The sequence below is a fragment of the Balaenoptera physalus genome (genome assembly GCF_965194825.1).
Source record: "Balaenoptera physalus genome assembly, chromosome: 10".
NCBI lineage: Eukaryota > Metazoa > Chordata > Mammalia > Artiodactyla > Balaenopteridae > Balaenoptera > Balaenoptera physalus.
The window spans coordinates 87,662,148-87,678,161 of NC_138889.1; the positions used below are offsets into that span (position 1 = coordinate 87,662,148).

At 35.6% G+C, this 16,014-nt stretch overlaps 1 protein-coding gene across 1 annotated transcript in view; it reads right to left on the minus strand.

Annotated features, from left to right (window-relative positions):
• The window catches only part of CCDC73 (coiled-coil domain containing 73), a 145,935-nt gene that overhangs the window by 76,476 nt on the left and 53,445 nt on the right, over positions 1–16,014 (minus strand). The window contains exons 3-5 of the mRNA XM_082410429.1: positions 11,364–11,435; positions 2,173–2,244; positions 476–511 (exon numbers count right to left, since the gene is read on the minus strand). Coding sequence (XP_082266555.1) covers positions 476–511; positions 2,173–2,244; positions 11,364–11,435 — 180 coding nt within the window. The remainder of the gene's footprint in view (positions 1–475; positions 512–2,172; positions 2,245–11,363; positions 11,436–16,014) is intronic.

Sequence of the window (16,014 nt, forward strand, 5' to 3'; positions counted from 1 at the left end):
TATTGAATAGCTAGAGAAAACATTTAATGCCAGATGAATTTCTAGCATTGTTCAGAGTTGTATACTCTTTTCCTGTTGGTCTGCATGCAGATGCAAATCATTTTACTGTTTTTTAAAGAAGGCAATTTCATTGAAAAGGCACTAAAAATATATTATACTTAATAGAAACACTGCAGTATAGTGGAAAGAGCATTAATTTAGGGGCTGAAGAAATCTAGGTTCTAGTCCCAGCTTTGCCACTTCAAAATGGGAGCGTCAGCAAGTCATTTATATCTTACTAGGCCTCAGTACTCTCAACTGTAAAATGATAAGAGCTCGAGTAACATGATTCCTTTAGGTCCTTTCTGTTTCTAAAATTTTAAGAAATTAACAGTCTCCATTTGTTTATTACCAATGCTCCTTTCCATTATGGTGAACAACTGATAATTAAATGCATTTAAATTATGTTTCAAATTATTAAAAAATTAATATATACCTTTTCTTCTTCCAAGGCACACATCTTCATTTGCAACTGATAAAGAATTTTAAAAATTAAAATACAGGTAAGTGAAATGTTACCAGTGATTTACACTGGTCAGTGAGACTACAGAAATGTTTTACATGTCTATATTGTTTGAACTTAGTACAATGTGATTATGCTACTTTTACACTGAGAAAATAAACAATAAAAGGTATAAAAGGGGGAAAAAAGATAGTCACCAAAGAAAATGAACAATTTAATCTCACAATCAGAGCACCAATCATCCTTGAAAGTTCAGTTTTTCCCTCCAGTTTTTTTTAAATGTTTCAATATTTTGCCATCTACTCATAAACAATAACATATAACATTTTCTGAATGCATACTTTTATGAAATTGATATCATTTGTATTTGCACTGACAGTATTTTCTGAAATTTTTTAAAAATGCGTATGTTAGTCTAATAAATAAATAATGACATTTTAAAACAGAAAAATTAAGGTGAACTTGTCAAAGGAAACTAATTAAATATTCCAAGCAACACAAGGATACTAGGCAAAGTTGTCAAGAAATAAAATTATTCTTTGGAATTTCTCCATCTCATTTTCCATATTCCTCACTTACATTCAAGAATCCTTTTTTTAAAGAGAAAGAAAAGAAGAAAAGAAATTAAAAAAAAAAAAAAAAAAGAGAACCCAATAGCACTTTCTCATCTACCCTTCAATTACCTGGATATTCTTTCTTGCCCAGAGTCCCTTGTGGTAACAGAGACATAGAACTGCTCTCTCCTAAAGAATACTATGCTGTACATTTAGTTTCTGCTTCCTTACCCTTCAATTAAAACTCCCATAACTTAGGTAAAGCCAATTTCAGACTATAAGGAAATTTATCATCTGCTTAAACAAATCCACGCTACAGTGTAAATTACCAATAACCTTAACCCACTAGTGATTAGGTTATATAGGTTTATTTCTTTTTATGCATTTCTCTCTAAACACACACACTTGTATGTAGATAAAAACAAAAAAGGGGGAAGGAAAAAGGAAAAAAAAAATGGTGATGTTGGCATGGCTATAAGGAAAAGCACTTCCAGAGTACATTTTCCATAGGCACATTTCTTACACTTATATTTTATAATTAGGGACTGAAGAGAAATGTGAGGTAGTAAAGAAGAGCTATAGAATTCAAAATAACAGAAGGAGTTGTTCTTCATTTCTTTAAAATATTTTTTTTTCAATTCTTCTACCAATCTTTCTTAGTTGTTAGCAGTTGATATTTATGGAGGTGCATGATAATCACATCTCTTCATCCTTTACATCTCCCTACTTGCATTTCAGCTTTTCACCAGTGTTATAATGTTAGCTTGGGTAAAGGAGTAATGTGGAAAAGGTAAGCTCCTAGGATATGCTAATTAAAGACGGAGAAGGGAGAAGGGAGAGAAAGAGCAAGAACACACATATCACTAACATATTTCATTTAGGACCAATAAAAACACATCTCCAAGAAAATAGTATTCCTAATTTCCTTTCTTAACTAAATCATTCTACTACATTACATTATTATCAGTTGTGATTCAAAATAACCTTATTTCCTGCTTCCAATAATAACCTTTTTGTCTTCAGTGAGTACGGAGAACAACCTGTCATAATATTCATGAGAAGTGGGAAAACTGCAATATTTAAAACTGTAATGTTTGTCTATCCTTATGAAATTACCTGCTTTTTAAAAACTGCCATTGCTTCTTTGTGTTGCTTTGTTAATGTTTCCTTTTGATTCTGAAGAGTTTCCTATTTTAAAATCATGAAAAGTTAAAACAGATACTAGCCACTTTCAGTTTTAAATTTTAATTGGGTTCACAAATTAAAGTTAAACATATTCATTGCACATATTATTTTATGCTCTTAAAATGCAACTTATGACAATTTTATGATTTTTTTAAACTGTCATGGACTCAGCATACAATAATTTTGCTTCCAGTTGCTTCTTCATGATAAAACATATTGCTCTCTAAAATTTTAAACTCTGAATATAGCTTACTTTAAAGTTTTCTTCAAGAAAATATCTTTCATCAAAAGTTATTAAAATTAAGTCTAGTATACAAGCAGACTACAGTCTTATTACAGTTTCCAAAAAAACCAATTTTATTATCTAAGCACAAATGTTTACATGGTAACATATGATTCTTTAAATTCACTGAAATAATTTTTTACAAAACCAAAACTACCACAGGGCATTTTTGAAAAAAAATCCATGTATACAATTCCATTTCTTTCCCCTCCACCTTTTTTTGGTAGAAGTTGTGTGTCCTGTCCTTTAGATTCAAGATGAATTTTTTCTTCTATCTTTATCAAATAATTCTCATAATTTAAAAAATTAGAGCTAAAACTGGCAACCACTTTCAAATGCTTCTGTTATTTACTCCATGATTCTAAATATACACTGATTTATCAATTTAAAAAATTTATCTACTGACCTCCTATATGATAGCTTTCTTGTACAAACATAATCCTACATGTCCTCCATCTATTCTTCCAACAGAATTATATAAAAATTGTGGCTTAAATCAATAGTCAGTATTTATACTCTTATAACTGCAATTTTTATTCAATGCTAAGCCATATGGTATATCATGATTACATTTCTTTTTTTTAAATTAATTAATTTATTTATTTATTTTTGGCTGCATTGGGTCTTTGTTGCTGCGCGTGGGCTTTCTCTAGTTGCGGCGAGCGGGGGCTACTCTTCCTGGACCCAGGTTTGAACCTGTGTCCCCTGCATTGGCAGGCGGATTCTTAACCACTGCGCCACCAGGGAAGTCCCATGATTACATTTCTATTCTTATACAACTTTTATTTTTCCTGAAGTTAGCAATTACTTTAAAATATTTGAATTCCCATAACTAATTTTGAAAAATAATACTGCCAGTTCCGAGGTCTGTATCAACTGGTTCATATGCTCAGAGGCAAAAAAAAAAAAAAAAAAAAAGAATAGAAAAGGCAAAGTGAGAAGATCCCAAGAATGACTTAGGAAATCCCAAACTGCATAGGAAAACAGGCTTTTTTTTTTTTTAATTTTTAAATTTTTGGCCACACCACGCAGCTTGCAGGATCTTAGTTCCCTGACCAGGGAATGAACCTGGGCCCTGGCAGTGAAAGCACCAAGTCCTAACCACTGGACTGTCAGGGAATTCTCCAGAAAGCAGACATTTAGAAAAGCTGTAGATATTGGACAAAATTTTTCAGAGGATATTGCCCAGTTTTCTTATGAAAATATATTAGACTCTACTCCTGTAAACAAGGAAAGAATGAATTTATAGGACACTTCAGGGATAAATTCTTTGAGGAGCAGATTCTGAAGTAAATATGAACTCCAGCTCTCTCTCCGTTTTTTGTGAACAGCCGTAAATCTAGAAATAGGAGATTTAATATGCAACAAAAACTGGAATGGGAAATAGCCCCATTACTAGATCTCCAAATTCAGATCTTCAAAAAGCCTTAGAACAAAAGAAGAATAAACTGGTACCCTTACAGATAAAACAATTTAATACTCCCACTCCAGTCATCAAGCGTGAGAGGAGTGAGTCTCATGGTAAAGACACCTGTAGATACTTATTTTAAGCAGAAAAGACACTGGGGAAAAAAAACATCCTAAACTAGCTAAGAAAATGAAGGGAAAAAATATCAGGTGGGCAAACCAATGTCACTGCTCTGACACGCACCCAACTTCCCATTTATTCCTCAAACTTACAAAGAGCAATTTCTCTAAATATTAAAAGAAACCTTGAAATTTTATTCATACCATAAACTCTGGCAACATCACATAACCTTTCCCTCAGGGTCAATGAGCTACTCAAATAGGGCGTATCTCTAGTAATTCAAAGATACTCGCCCCATTTTAGCTTATAACCGTTATCCTTGGATTCTCAAGTGAGGAATATTATTTTCTCCTTTATGACGCCACACCCATTAACTTAAGACATAGGAGTCTACTATGCAAATAGCATTGAAAAATTAAACTCCTGTTTTTTTGGAGTTTTTTTTTTTTTTTTTTTTAAGATTCCTGGGGATTCTATTCACAATCAGATCATAGCTTATTTGGATATTGACTTAGGTACCTGTGTGTACCATGGAACCAAATTAAAGATCTCCATGAAGTGGACTCTTTATGGGCAAAATGTCTTAACTGATATTGGCAGAAGGGTTCAGATTGACCCATCTAAACCTCTACTTAACTTTATACAATATCTCTAAAACCAGAAACGAAGAAGAACTAAGTCAATTGTCCTAAAGCCTAATAAAGAAAGGATGAATCAATCATACCTATACCAGTTTTAAAATTTTGACTTGTTCCCCAGTCAAAAACCCAATGGGTCAAGATTTGTTTAAGACCTTAAGGCCATAAATAAAATATCAATTTCCCCAATTCATTGAGCCCAGATACTATTTTATCTTCAATGCCACCTGACTCTACATACTTTACTACTATATATTTATCTGTGTTCTGCTTTCTATGGCGTCCCTTTAGATCAACATAGTTTTACCTGTTTGTTCTGTCCTGGGAGAGTCAACAATTTACCTGGACAGTTATGCCACAGTGGTTTACTGAGGAACTTAGGGACCTTAAACCTCCCTGTAAACTCTACACTTATACAATATGTGGGCAAGCTTTCGTTATGTTCTAAAGATGAAGAGAGCTCTAAGACTGACTCCATTTATCTACGTACTGCTTTAGCTCAGAAAGGACATGAGAATTCCAAAAAAAGTTTAGTATTTTGTAAGAATAAAGTGCATTATTTAGGGTATAATTTATCCCAAGGGGGTAAATCTATTATTCCTGATAAATTATGAGCCCTTCAATACTTTCCAAGGCTGTTTACTAAGAGAAAATTAAGAAGTTGTCTAGATTTCACTGGCTACTGTAGACACTGGGTTCCAAACATCTCTGAAATTGACACATTTCTATATAATTTAAGTCCTCAACAATGGAACCTTTCCCTTAGGAACTTAAACACGGACAAGAATTTTGTGATTTAAAAATAACTCTCAACAGCCCCCCTCGCACCCCCGCAATTGGGGTCCTCCAAATTGTCATAAAGCTTTCTATCTATTTGTATCTGAGCAATGTAGACAAGTCCTTAATACTCTAACAGAACACCACAGGTATCATCAGGGCCCAATTGCTTACTACAATTTTCCCCTCAACCCAGTGAGGGGAAAATCCTACTCCTTATCTAAGGATAGTAATAAGCAGCAGCCAAACTAGTAGAGGCCTCTACTGACTTGGTTTAAGGATCTTGTTCAAATTTGATGGTTCTGTATGCTGTACAATCCTGGATGCTACTGAAAACACACTTCTTGGCAAGCAGGCTTACATCCTATGCACTTTTTATTATTTTCTCCCTCACACATTTCAACTCAGTGCTATACTTTAAAGATTGCCACACTTTTCCCATTACCCAAAGAAGAGGAATTTCATGAGATCGAACCTCTGTCCAAACAATGACTATGCTTCAAATGGATTTATTAGAAACTCCTCCTAGAAAATCTAGGTTTAATATTATTTGTTGATATATCATTTTTTATAACTGAAATGGGAACTATGAGGCAAGATATACTGGAACAGTCTCAACTGACCCCTAAAACATGACTCCTTACCAGAGGTAAAACCAGTCCTGATGACAGTACTTACCCTCTCAGCAGAGCGTGCCAATTGTCAAGAGATAAGAGAGTTAACATAAAACTAATATCAGGTATACCTTTTGGAGTAGTCCATGATTTTGTAATACTGTGGAAACAATGAGAGTTTCCAACCTTAATAGGAATCCCAATGTAAAATGAACAACAGTTTTAAGTACTCTAATGCTTCCTAAGGAGGTGGCTATCATGAAGCCACACTATTAAGGGATAACAAAGGCTAAAAGAAATATCCTAGGTTTATCTTTATGACACACAGGCAGCCCTCAATCAGGTCCTGGCCCCATTATACTCTAAAAAGCTAAATCTTTCTGGAGATTAAAAAATCCTATTTTGGAATGCCCACAACTGGCTCCAGAATCTGAAAAGAATACATGGTTGTAAACTACAAGAGAATCCCTGGCACTTTCAGGACAGACACTTGGTGGCACCAGAGAACCTTGACGAAACTCTGCAAACATATTTTACAAGGAATTACCCATCAGAGCAAAGACATATTGAAAACGATATTCAATTAGCATTGGTGGGGAAATTTTACTAAGATTTTTGAGGATGTCTCTGGTGCAAATCTCATCTGTCTCCCTCACAATCCTAGTAAAACTGTTATCCTTGTAAATCCAAGCTTCAGGACCCCACTGAACATGTTCAAATGGACTTCCTAAAATAAACCCCTACAGTGGGTTCTGAATATGTTCTGATCATTGCTTGCTACTTCTCTGGATGGATTAAAACTTTTTCTTGAGAGAGAGCTATAATTATGAGAGTAGGAAAAAAATTACTTGATTTTGTGTTCCCAATATGAGGATCTCCAGTAACAGAGGCACTCATTTTACTGGACCTGTTTTTAGAGAACTCTGCAAAGCCTTGTCATTTATTTAGATATTTCATTGCCCCAATCATCCCCAATCTTGAGGAAAAGTAGAGAGAGTTAATGGTACCTTAAATCTGACACTCTTGAACTTCCATGACCAAGAAGGTTATGTCTAACTCTCATGACTATTAAGTCCACACTCTCCTACACTTCACTGGCTTCTACCATACACACCTATTAGAGGTTACCACATGAAACTGGCTACCTGTGCCCCAATCTTGGACATTTTCTTACTTCAGACAAACCTGGCAAAGTACTCCAAGGACTCAGGAAATATACTTCATAGTCTTATCACCATCTCACATAAGTTGCCTTTCCTCTACATGATCTAAAATGCAGATAAACATAAGCTGAGAGAGTTCATTACCATTAGACCTGCCCTGCAAGAAATGATATGAGTCCTACAGGTTGAATTGAAAGGACATGAGAGAGTAACTCAAAGCCATATGAAGAAATAAAAATCTCTGTAAAGGTAAATACATGAGCAATTTATAAAAGCTAGTATTACTCTAACAGCAGTTTTTATTTCTTTTTTTAAGAAACTAATACTTTTTTAAAAAAGACAATTATTAGGCTAAAAGCTAGTATTACTGTACCTTTGGTTTGTAACTCCATATTTGCTTTCTACATAATTGAGAGACTAATGCATGCTACAACTATTGAAGGCCGCATGCCTAGAACCCGTGCTCCACAATAAGAGAAGACACCACAATAAGAAGCCCTCACACTGCAAGAAAGAGTAGCCCCCACTCGCTGCAACTAGAGAAAGCCCATGCACAGCAACGAAGACCCAATTCAGCCAAAAATAAATAAATAAATAAATTTTTAAAAAAGAAAAGAAAAGAATGGGAGAGATCCCTCCTCCCTTTAACAGAACAGAAAAACAATAGAGAAAATCAGTGAAATTAAAAATTGGTTCTTTGAAAAGATAACAAAACTGATAAACCTTTACCCAGATGGACTAAGAAAAACAGAGAAGACTCAAATTACTAAAATCAGAAATGAAAGTGGGGACATTACTACTAATTCTGCAGAAATAATAAGTATGATGAGAGTACTATGAACAACTGCATGCTAACAAATTGGGTAACCTAGATGAAATGGAGAATTCCTAGAAATGTAAAACCTACGAAGACCAAATTATGAAGAAATAGAAAATTTTAATAGACTATAGGAGACTGAATCCATAATCAAAATCTCCCAATACAGAAAAGCCCTGAACCTGATGGCTTCACTGGTGAATTCTACCAAACATTTAAAGAACTAACAGCAATCCTCCTCAAACTTTTCCAAAGAGTTGAATAGGAAGGAACACTTCCTAACTCATGCTTGATGCCAATATTACCTTGATACCAAAGCCAGATGAAGACACATCAGAATATTACAGACCAGTACACCTGATGAACATTGATGCAAAAATTCTCAAAAAAATACTAGCAAACCGAATTCAGAAGCATATTAAAAGGATCATACACCATGACCAAGTAGGATTTATCCCTGGGATAAGAGAGTTCAACATACAAAAAAAATCAGTCAATGTAATACACCACATTAACAGAATGAAGACAAAAAAGCACACAATCATCTCAACTTATGCAATAAAAAGGATCCAACAAAATTCAATACCCTTTCATGGTAAAAAAAATTCGACAAACTAGGAATAGAAGGAAACTACCTCAACATAATAAAAGCCATATTTGAAAACCCCACAGTGAACATAATATTCAATGGTAAAGGACTGAAAGTTTTTCCTCTAAGATCAGGAACAAGGCAAGGATGCCCACTTTCACAGCTTCTATTCAACATAGTACTGGAAGCACTGGTTAAAGCAATGAAGCAAGAAAAAGAAATCCAACTTGGAAAGGAAAAAGAATTATCTGTTTGCAGATGATATGATCTTATATGTAGAAAACCCTAAAGAGTCCACAAAAAACCTGAATAAATGAAATCAGCAAAGTAGTACGATACAAAGTCACACAAAAATCAATTGCATTTCTATACACTAACAATGAACTACCCAAAAATGAAATGAAGAAAACAATTACATTTACAATAGCACTAAAAAGAATAAAATACATAGACGTTAACTTAACCAAGGAGATGAAAGACTTGTAAGTGAAAACTACAAAACACTGCCCAAAGAAATTAAATTAAAAATTAAAAATACAAACACATCTTTTGCTCTGGGATTAGAAAACTTCATATTTGTAAGATAATACTATCCAAAGTTATCTACAGATTCAATGTAATCTCTATCAAAATCCCAATAATATTTTTTGCAGCAATAGAAAAACCCATCCTAAAATTCATATGGAATCTCAAGGAACCCAAAATAGCCAAATAATCTTGAAAAAGAAGATCAAAGCTGGGGGACTCACACTTCCTAATTTCAAAACTTACTGGAAAGCTCCAGGAATCAACATAGTGTTGTACTGGCATAAAGAAAGACACATGGACCAATGGAATAGAATAAAGAGCCCAGAAATAAACCCTCACACACATGGTCAAGGGTGTCAAGATCATTCAATGGGGAAAGAACAGTCTTTTCAACCAAAGGTTCTGGGAAAACTGGATATACACAAGCAGAAGAATGAAGCTGAACCCTTACCTAACACCATATAAAAAAAGGAACTCAATCAAAACACCACCAAACAACCTGTTAATAAAGCAAAACCATGTTTATTGGAATTCATTGCAGTAAGTGAGGACACTACTTTGACAGAGTCTTAGTAGTATCTCAAAAGGAACAAGTTAGAATTGGGTTATATAGAAGGTTATGGGATTTAGGTGTTTGGGGGAACTTAAGATACTTTTAATTTACATTGCCGATAAGAAATATATGAAAGTTCTATTTTTCTACAACTTTGTAAAGTAAGGTAGGAATCTGGTTTTATTTTTCTTCAGATGGTATACCCAGTTCTAATATCATTTCTTGAATAATCTACTTTTCCCCACTGATCAGAAATGTCACCTTTATCATTCACTAAATTATCTTATGTATTTGGATCTATTTCTGGACTCTATTATAGTCTATCTGTTCATGTATACTACCAAGCTATTTTAACTATTATAGCTTTATAATATATTTAAGAATCTAGTGTGACTAGATTCCTTCTCAAAACTTTCCCAGCCACTCTTGTAAGTTTATTTCCACATAAACCTTAGAATCAGCTTAAGTACACCAAACACACACTTGGTATTTTAAATTGGATTGTATTAAACTTACTGATTAACTTAAGGATTCTGATAATTTTCTACTGTTGACTCTCTCTATTCAAAACAAGATATGACTTTACATTCTGACTTTACATTCTGACTTTATGTCTGCTTGGAGCTTTAGATTGTATTTGGTGTTTACCTGTTTTTTCTCTCCACAAACAGGTCTCTTTATTTGACCTGTCCCTCATATGTAACCCAACTCTGGTTTCACTCCCATTTCTACACAACCTTGTGGATCTCTCTGGCCTCAAAATTCCCATCGTTGGCCTATCCTCTGTCACTTGAATTCTACTTCTGACATGTTATCTCCAAGTTCCTGTTTCAATATTGCCAAATACTGAGAAGAAGGGTCATCTTAATTAAGCTTTCAATTTTTAGCTGTTAAGATTACTTTGGTGGGGGACTTCCCTGGTGGTCCAGTGGTTAAGACTCCACACTCCCAATACAGGGGGCCCGGGTTCAATCCCTGGTCAGGGAACTAGATCCCACATGCTGCAACTAAGAGCCCGCAACCCGCAACTAAAAGATCTTGCATGTCAACAAAGATCCCACGTGCCATGACAAAGACCTGGTGCAGCCAAATAAATAAATAAATAAATATTTAAAAAAAGAAAAGATTACTTTGGTGGAAAAGCAAGAGAGGCACTATCAAAAGTGCCTCTATATGGATAAGGATCAAAAGAGAATCAGATATGATACTATTTTTTTTAAGATTTGGTTATAGTATATAACAACAGCCTAGGAAAATACAGTACTATTCTGAAGTTTCACTTCTTAAAAAATATTTTGACTCCTCTATAACACACAATATGTTTCTCAGATATGAAATAATTCATAGTAGTTTTCAGAGTTATCCTTGTCTATTTTCTTATCAGAAAGCCTGGGGAAAAATGGTTATTCTCACAGAAGAAACTAACACAACATTGTAAAAAAAAAAAAAAAAGTTATTCTCAGTTTTCTGGAAGCCTAAATGTTCTTAACAGTTTTAGTTGGAATTTTCTTGAGACTCTCTAAAATGATGCACAATTCACCAAATATGTTTAGGAAATTTAAAAATTAACTTCACAATTAAGGATTAAAATACATAAAATAAAATGCTAATTAGAGGGGGGAAAATACTCACCTTTTGCCATTTAAGTTCTTGCGTCTCCATAATAATTTTACCAATCTGCTCTTCATACTGAGCTTCTGCTTCCTAAGTCAAAAAGAAGAAAAATACTAGGAAAATTAGGACTTGAAAATTTCCAGTTTCAGCTCTTTCTAGAGAGATAAAAAGAGCATCCTCCCACACTTACAACAAGAAAAAGGGCTGGAAAATTTGCAAATTAAATAGCCAAATCCATCAGGGAACTGAGGTCCCAGATCAACCAAGTAATCCAAAATCTGGATAGAGAAACGGGTTACTGCAGGGAGAAGAGAACCACAGCATTTGCTTACCTGGGACATAAGCCATTGAGTACTGATTTAAAAACTCAGCTAAAAGTCCTTAATAAATTTCTAAAGGCAGAACATGGGCTGGTGTAAGAACATGAATCTCCTGAGGGCCCCAGAAATAAGGAGGTTTATATCTTTTAGGAATAAGGAGGTTTATACCTTCTAACAGGTTTTTCTTCCATGAAACCCACCAGGTGGTTACAGGGAAGGATGGGAAGAATCTGAGAAATCTTTTCCCCTGTGGTACTGGCTGGGGAGGAGAAGAGCAGTCACAAGCCTTCTTCCCTAAATCTCCTACAGACCAAAAACCTTAATCTGCAGGGGACAGGACAACAAAAACTATATCTAAGGACACCAGTGGAAATCCTCTGCAGCGGGGAAAGGGGACCAGCAGATACCACTGAAAACTCTACCTAGACAGACCTGTCTTTCTTATCTCCTCTAAGGAACAAAAGCCTTAATCTACAGGGGGAAGAGCAATAAAAACTAGCCCATGAGAGCACTTATGGAAACCCACTGCAGATGAGAGGAGAAGACAAGAAAAATAGAACAGCTCTATCTTTGGGGAGGGGAAGGAATACATGCTAGGCCCATCATTAAATACGAAAGATGGATCAGAATTCTTGTGGAGGCCTCACCTTGAGACTTGGGTTCACCAAAAACTGAGGCTTAATAGAAACATCAGAGAATGCTCCTATTCCCCACCTGCCGCCACCACCCAACTAACAAGTGTCAAGTAAAAAAACAGTGAGACATAGCTGGGAGAGCTGCAAGGATAGACTCTCTCTGGGAAGCAGCACAAAAGGAAGGCCCAAAGTCAAGGGGGGAAGCCCAAAGCCAAGCAAGAAGCAGTTATTTAGAAAAACCCTCTGATTTCATTTAAAATATTGTAATACTCTTGAATTAGTCCACACAATAAACACAAGGTATCACTAGAGAAATCTGAAGCTTCTGTCGGAAACTTCAATAGGTAGACTTGAAAGCTGCCTGGTTGAGTGTTGAAGGCATACCCCAACACACACACACTCAGCTCTTCTGCAAAGACTGAGAGTTTTTTTGTTTGTTTGTTTTGGTTCCAGGTATTTAAGGAAATCTACGTCAAACAAAGCACTAGCTGATCACTAAGCTAAGAGCACATGACAAAAACTGAAGACTTAACACAATTATTTCAGAAAAGTCACTACACAAACAAATAATGACAAAAACAAGAAGCAACCCTGAGAAGAGGGAGGAATCTTATTTCCAGAGTTGTCACATATTCAAAACGTTCATGTCCATTTCTCAAAAAATATTTACAAGGCATGCAAGTAAACAGAAAAGTGTGATCCAGTGCTTCCCTGTTGGCGCAGTGGTTAAGAATCCGCCTGCCAATGCAGGGGACACGGATTCAAGCCCTGGTCAGGGAAGATCCCACATGCCGCAGAGCAACTAAACCCGTGCACCACAACTACTGAGCCTGCGTTCTAGAGCCCACGTGCCACAACTACTGAAGCCCGCGTGCCTAGAACCCGTGCTCCGTGACAAGAGAAGCCACCGCAGTGAGAAGCCTGTGCACTGCAACTAGAGAAAGCCCACGTGCAGCAACGAAGACCCAACGCAGCCAAAAATAAATAAATAAAATAATTATACAAAAAAAAAAAGTGTGATCCATACACAGGAAAAAAAACAATTTAATAGGAACTGTCCCTGAGCAAGTGCATACAACGGACCTAGACAAAGACTTTAAATCAATAATTTTAAATATGCTCAAAGTGCTAAAAGAACCATGTACAAAAGTCCTAAAGCCATTAAAAAGTTAAGGGAATGCTACAAACAAGTTTATGCTCATAAATTTGACAACTTACAGAAACAGACCAATTCTTCTAAAACCACAAACTATCAGACCTCAACCAAGAAGATAAATAACAATCTTCAAAAACCTTTAGTCATAAATTTAAAAGTTCCAAAAAAAGAAATGTACAGGCCCACATAATTTCACCGTAGAAATCTGAATGATATGCATTCTGAAGTATTTAGGAAGTGCACTGATGCCTGCAATTTACTCTGAAATCATCAAAAATAAAGTTGAAGGAGGGATAAGTAGATGGATAGACGTGATAAAACAAGTACAGTAAAATGTTAATGGTGTATGAGTGTTCACTGTCAAATTCTGTTAGTTTTGCTGTATGTTTGACAATTTTGATAACAAACTGGGAGAAATCAAAGAGTGGATGTTAACAGATAAAATACATTTTGTTATGAAATATTTTCCTATGACTCTCTCACGTGTTCTTTGCTTTATTACACACACACATACACACACTTATGCTATGGTATTCAAAGAGGCTTTCATGAAAGCTGTCTCATTGAAAATGCTTTCAGCAGCAAGTAGCAACAACAAACCCCGACTCACAATGGCTTATGGGACTTACTGTCTCACATGACAAGTCCAAAGGCAGAGTCCTTCTAGAATTTATTTCAGTGGCTCAACAATATCATCAAGGACTATAATTCTGCCCATCTTTCCATTTTGCCATTATCCAAGTGATTTTCCTTAAGCTTTTCACCCCTTGGCCACTTTAATTTTAGGCATCAAGGACGGAAAGGACATTATCCTACAGTAGAAAAAGTGTAATCTCTTACTAAAAGGATAACAAAACTTTTCCCAGAAGCTTCCTAATCATATCTTCTAATATCTCATTGGCCATAACTAGGTCATATGCCCACTCCTAAACCAGTTGCTGGCTGGTGAAATGCACTGAACCTTCGTGAGTGGTTAGGACAGTCAGGATTTACCTAACTCATATTGGTGAGGGTTGAACCCTAAGACACAGTCAAGGTTCTTCCAGCATGGAATAAGGGACAGAATGTATACGAACAAGGTATGCTATGTGATAAATAAAGTGAGGAGAGAACAGAAGCTCTCAGAGTAATATGTACCTATAGTCAAAACATTGAAAAAAGAAATAAGTGTATACACATTTTTGGGGGGAGGTGTGTAGAACATATAACATGCATATCTTCCCAAAGCAGGTGGATTGAAAATATACAAGATACAGCTTTCTTCATGTGGGCCTGGTTATACACTTCTCTTTTATTTTTTATTTTTTTTAATTTATTTTATTTTTGGCTGCATTGGGTCTTTGATTCTGCACGTGGGCTTTCTCTAGTTGTGGTGAGTGGGGGTTACTCTTCGTTGTGGTGTGTGGGCTTCTCATCACAGTGGCTTCTCTTGTTGCGGAGCACTGGCTCTAGGTGTGCGGGCTTCAGCAGTTGTGGCGTGCGGGCTTCAGTAGCTGTGGCTTGTGGACTCTAGAGCACAGGCTCAGTAGTTGTGGCGCACAGGCTTAGTTGCTCTGCGGCACATGGGGTCTTCCGGGACCAGGGCTCGAACCCATGTCCCCTGCATTGGCAGGTGGATTCTTAACCACTGCACCACCAGGGAAGCCCTACACTTCTCTTTTAGTGCCTACAGGGGATTCTCAGATCTTACTATGATTTAGATATTGTTCTAAGCACTTTTTATATATTAATTTAATTTAGGTATAATTTTATGCATTACTTGTATTCTTGTTACTGCCATTTTATAAGTGAGGAAACCGGGTTATCAGCAAGAGGATAAATAACTTGCCTAAAGTCATATAGCAGGTAAACAGCAGAGCAAGTATTTGAACCTAGATGATTTGTCTCCAGAGTCTCTTAAACATGCCATTATATCACCTTTAAGAAACTGTGGATGGTATAGGACAGTATGAATTGCTATAATATACTCCTTTCCTTTAAAAACTTCAGAATTTAATCTTCATATCCCATAAAAGTTAGAAAACCATTCAAAATCACACTACCTATTTTAAATATACAAGTACATTCTGATTATTTGGTCAAACACTTCAAAATAAGAAATATTTGTTGAAAGGAAAGGCAAAAAAACTTTTAAATTGTTATGGATATCCTAATATTAATATTTTTCTATTAGAGAAGTCTTTGTAATAGATTAAGTTGACTAACATGAAAACAGTAGTTTAAATACGAATTAGGAAAAGAGATTTTTTTAAATGTGAACTTTTAGGCTATGCCATGCATACTAGAGATATTTATCTTGGATATTTTGTAGATAATTAAACCAAGAAACTCTCAGAAAGAGAGATTAGTATTGTATTAGACAGCATGAGGAACTGAATTGGGCAATTTCGTAGGAGGTGGATTATGAGTTTGAAAAGGAGAATAAAAGTACCCAGTAACAGTTTTGGCTGCTTGGACAAGTGCCTGGTGTATGTACTATGTCCCTAAATCTGTTCAGGGTCAAGAATTGAAGAGGCCTGACCAATACACAGCCCATCTTGTAAAACTACAGCCTGAAG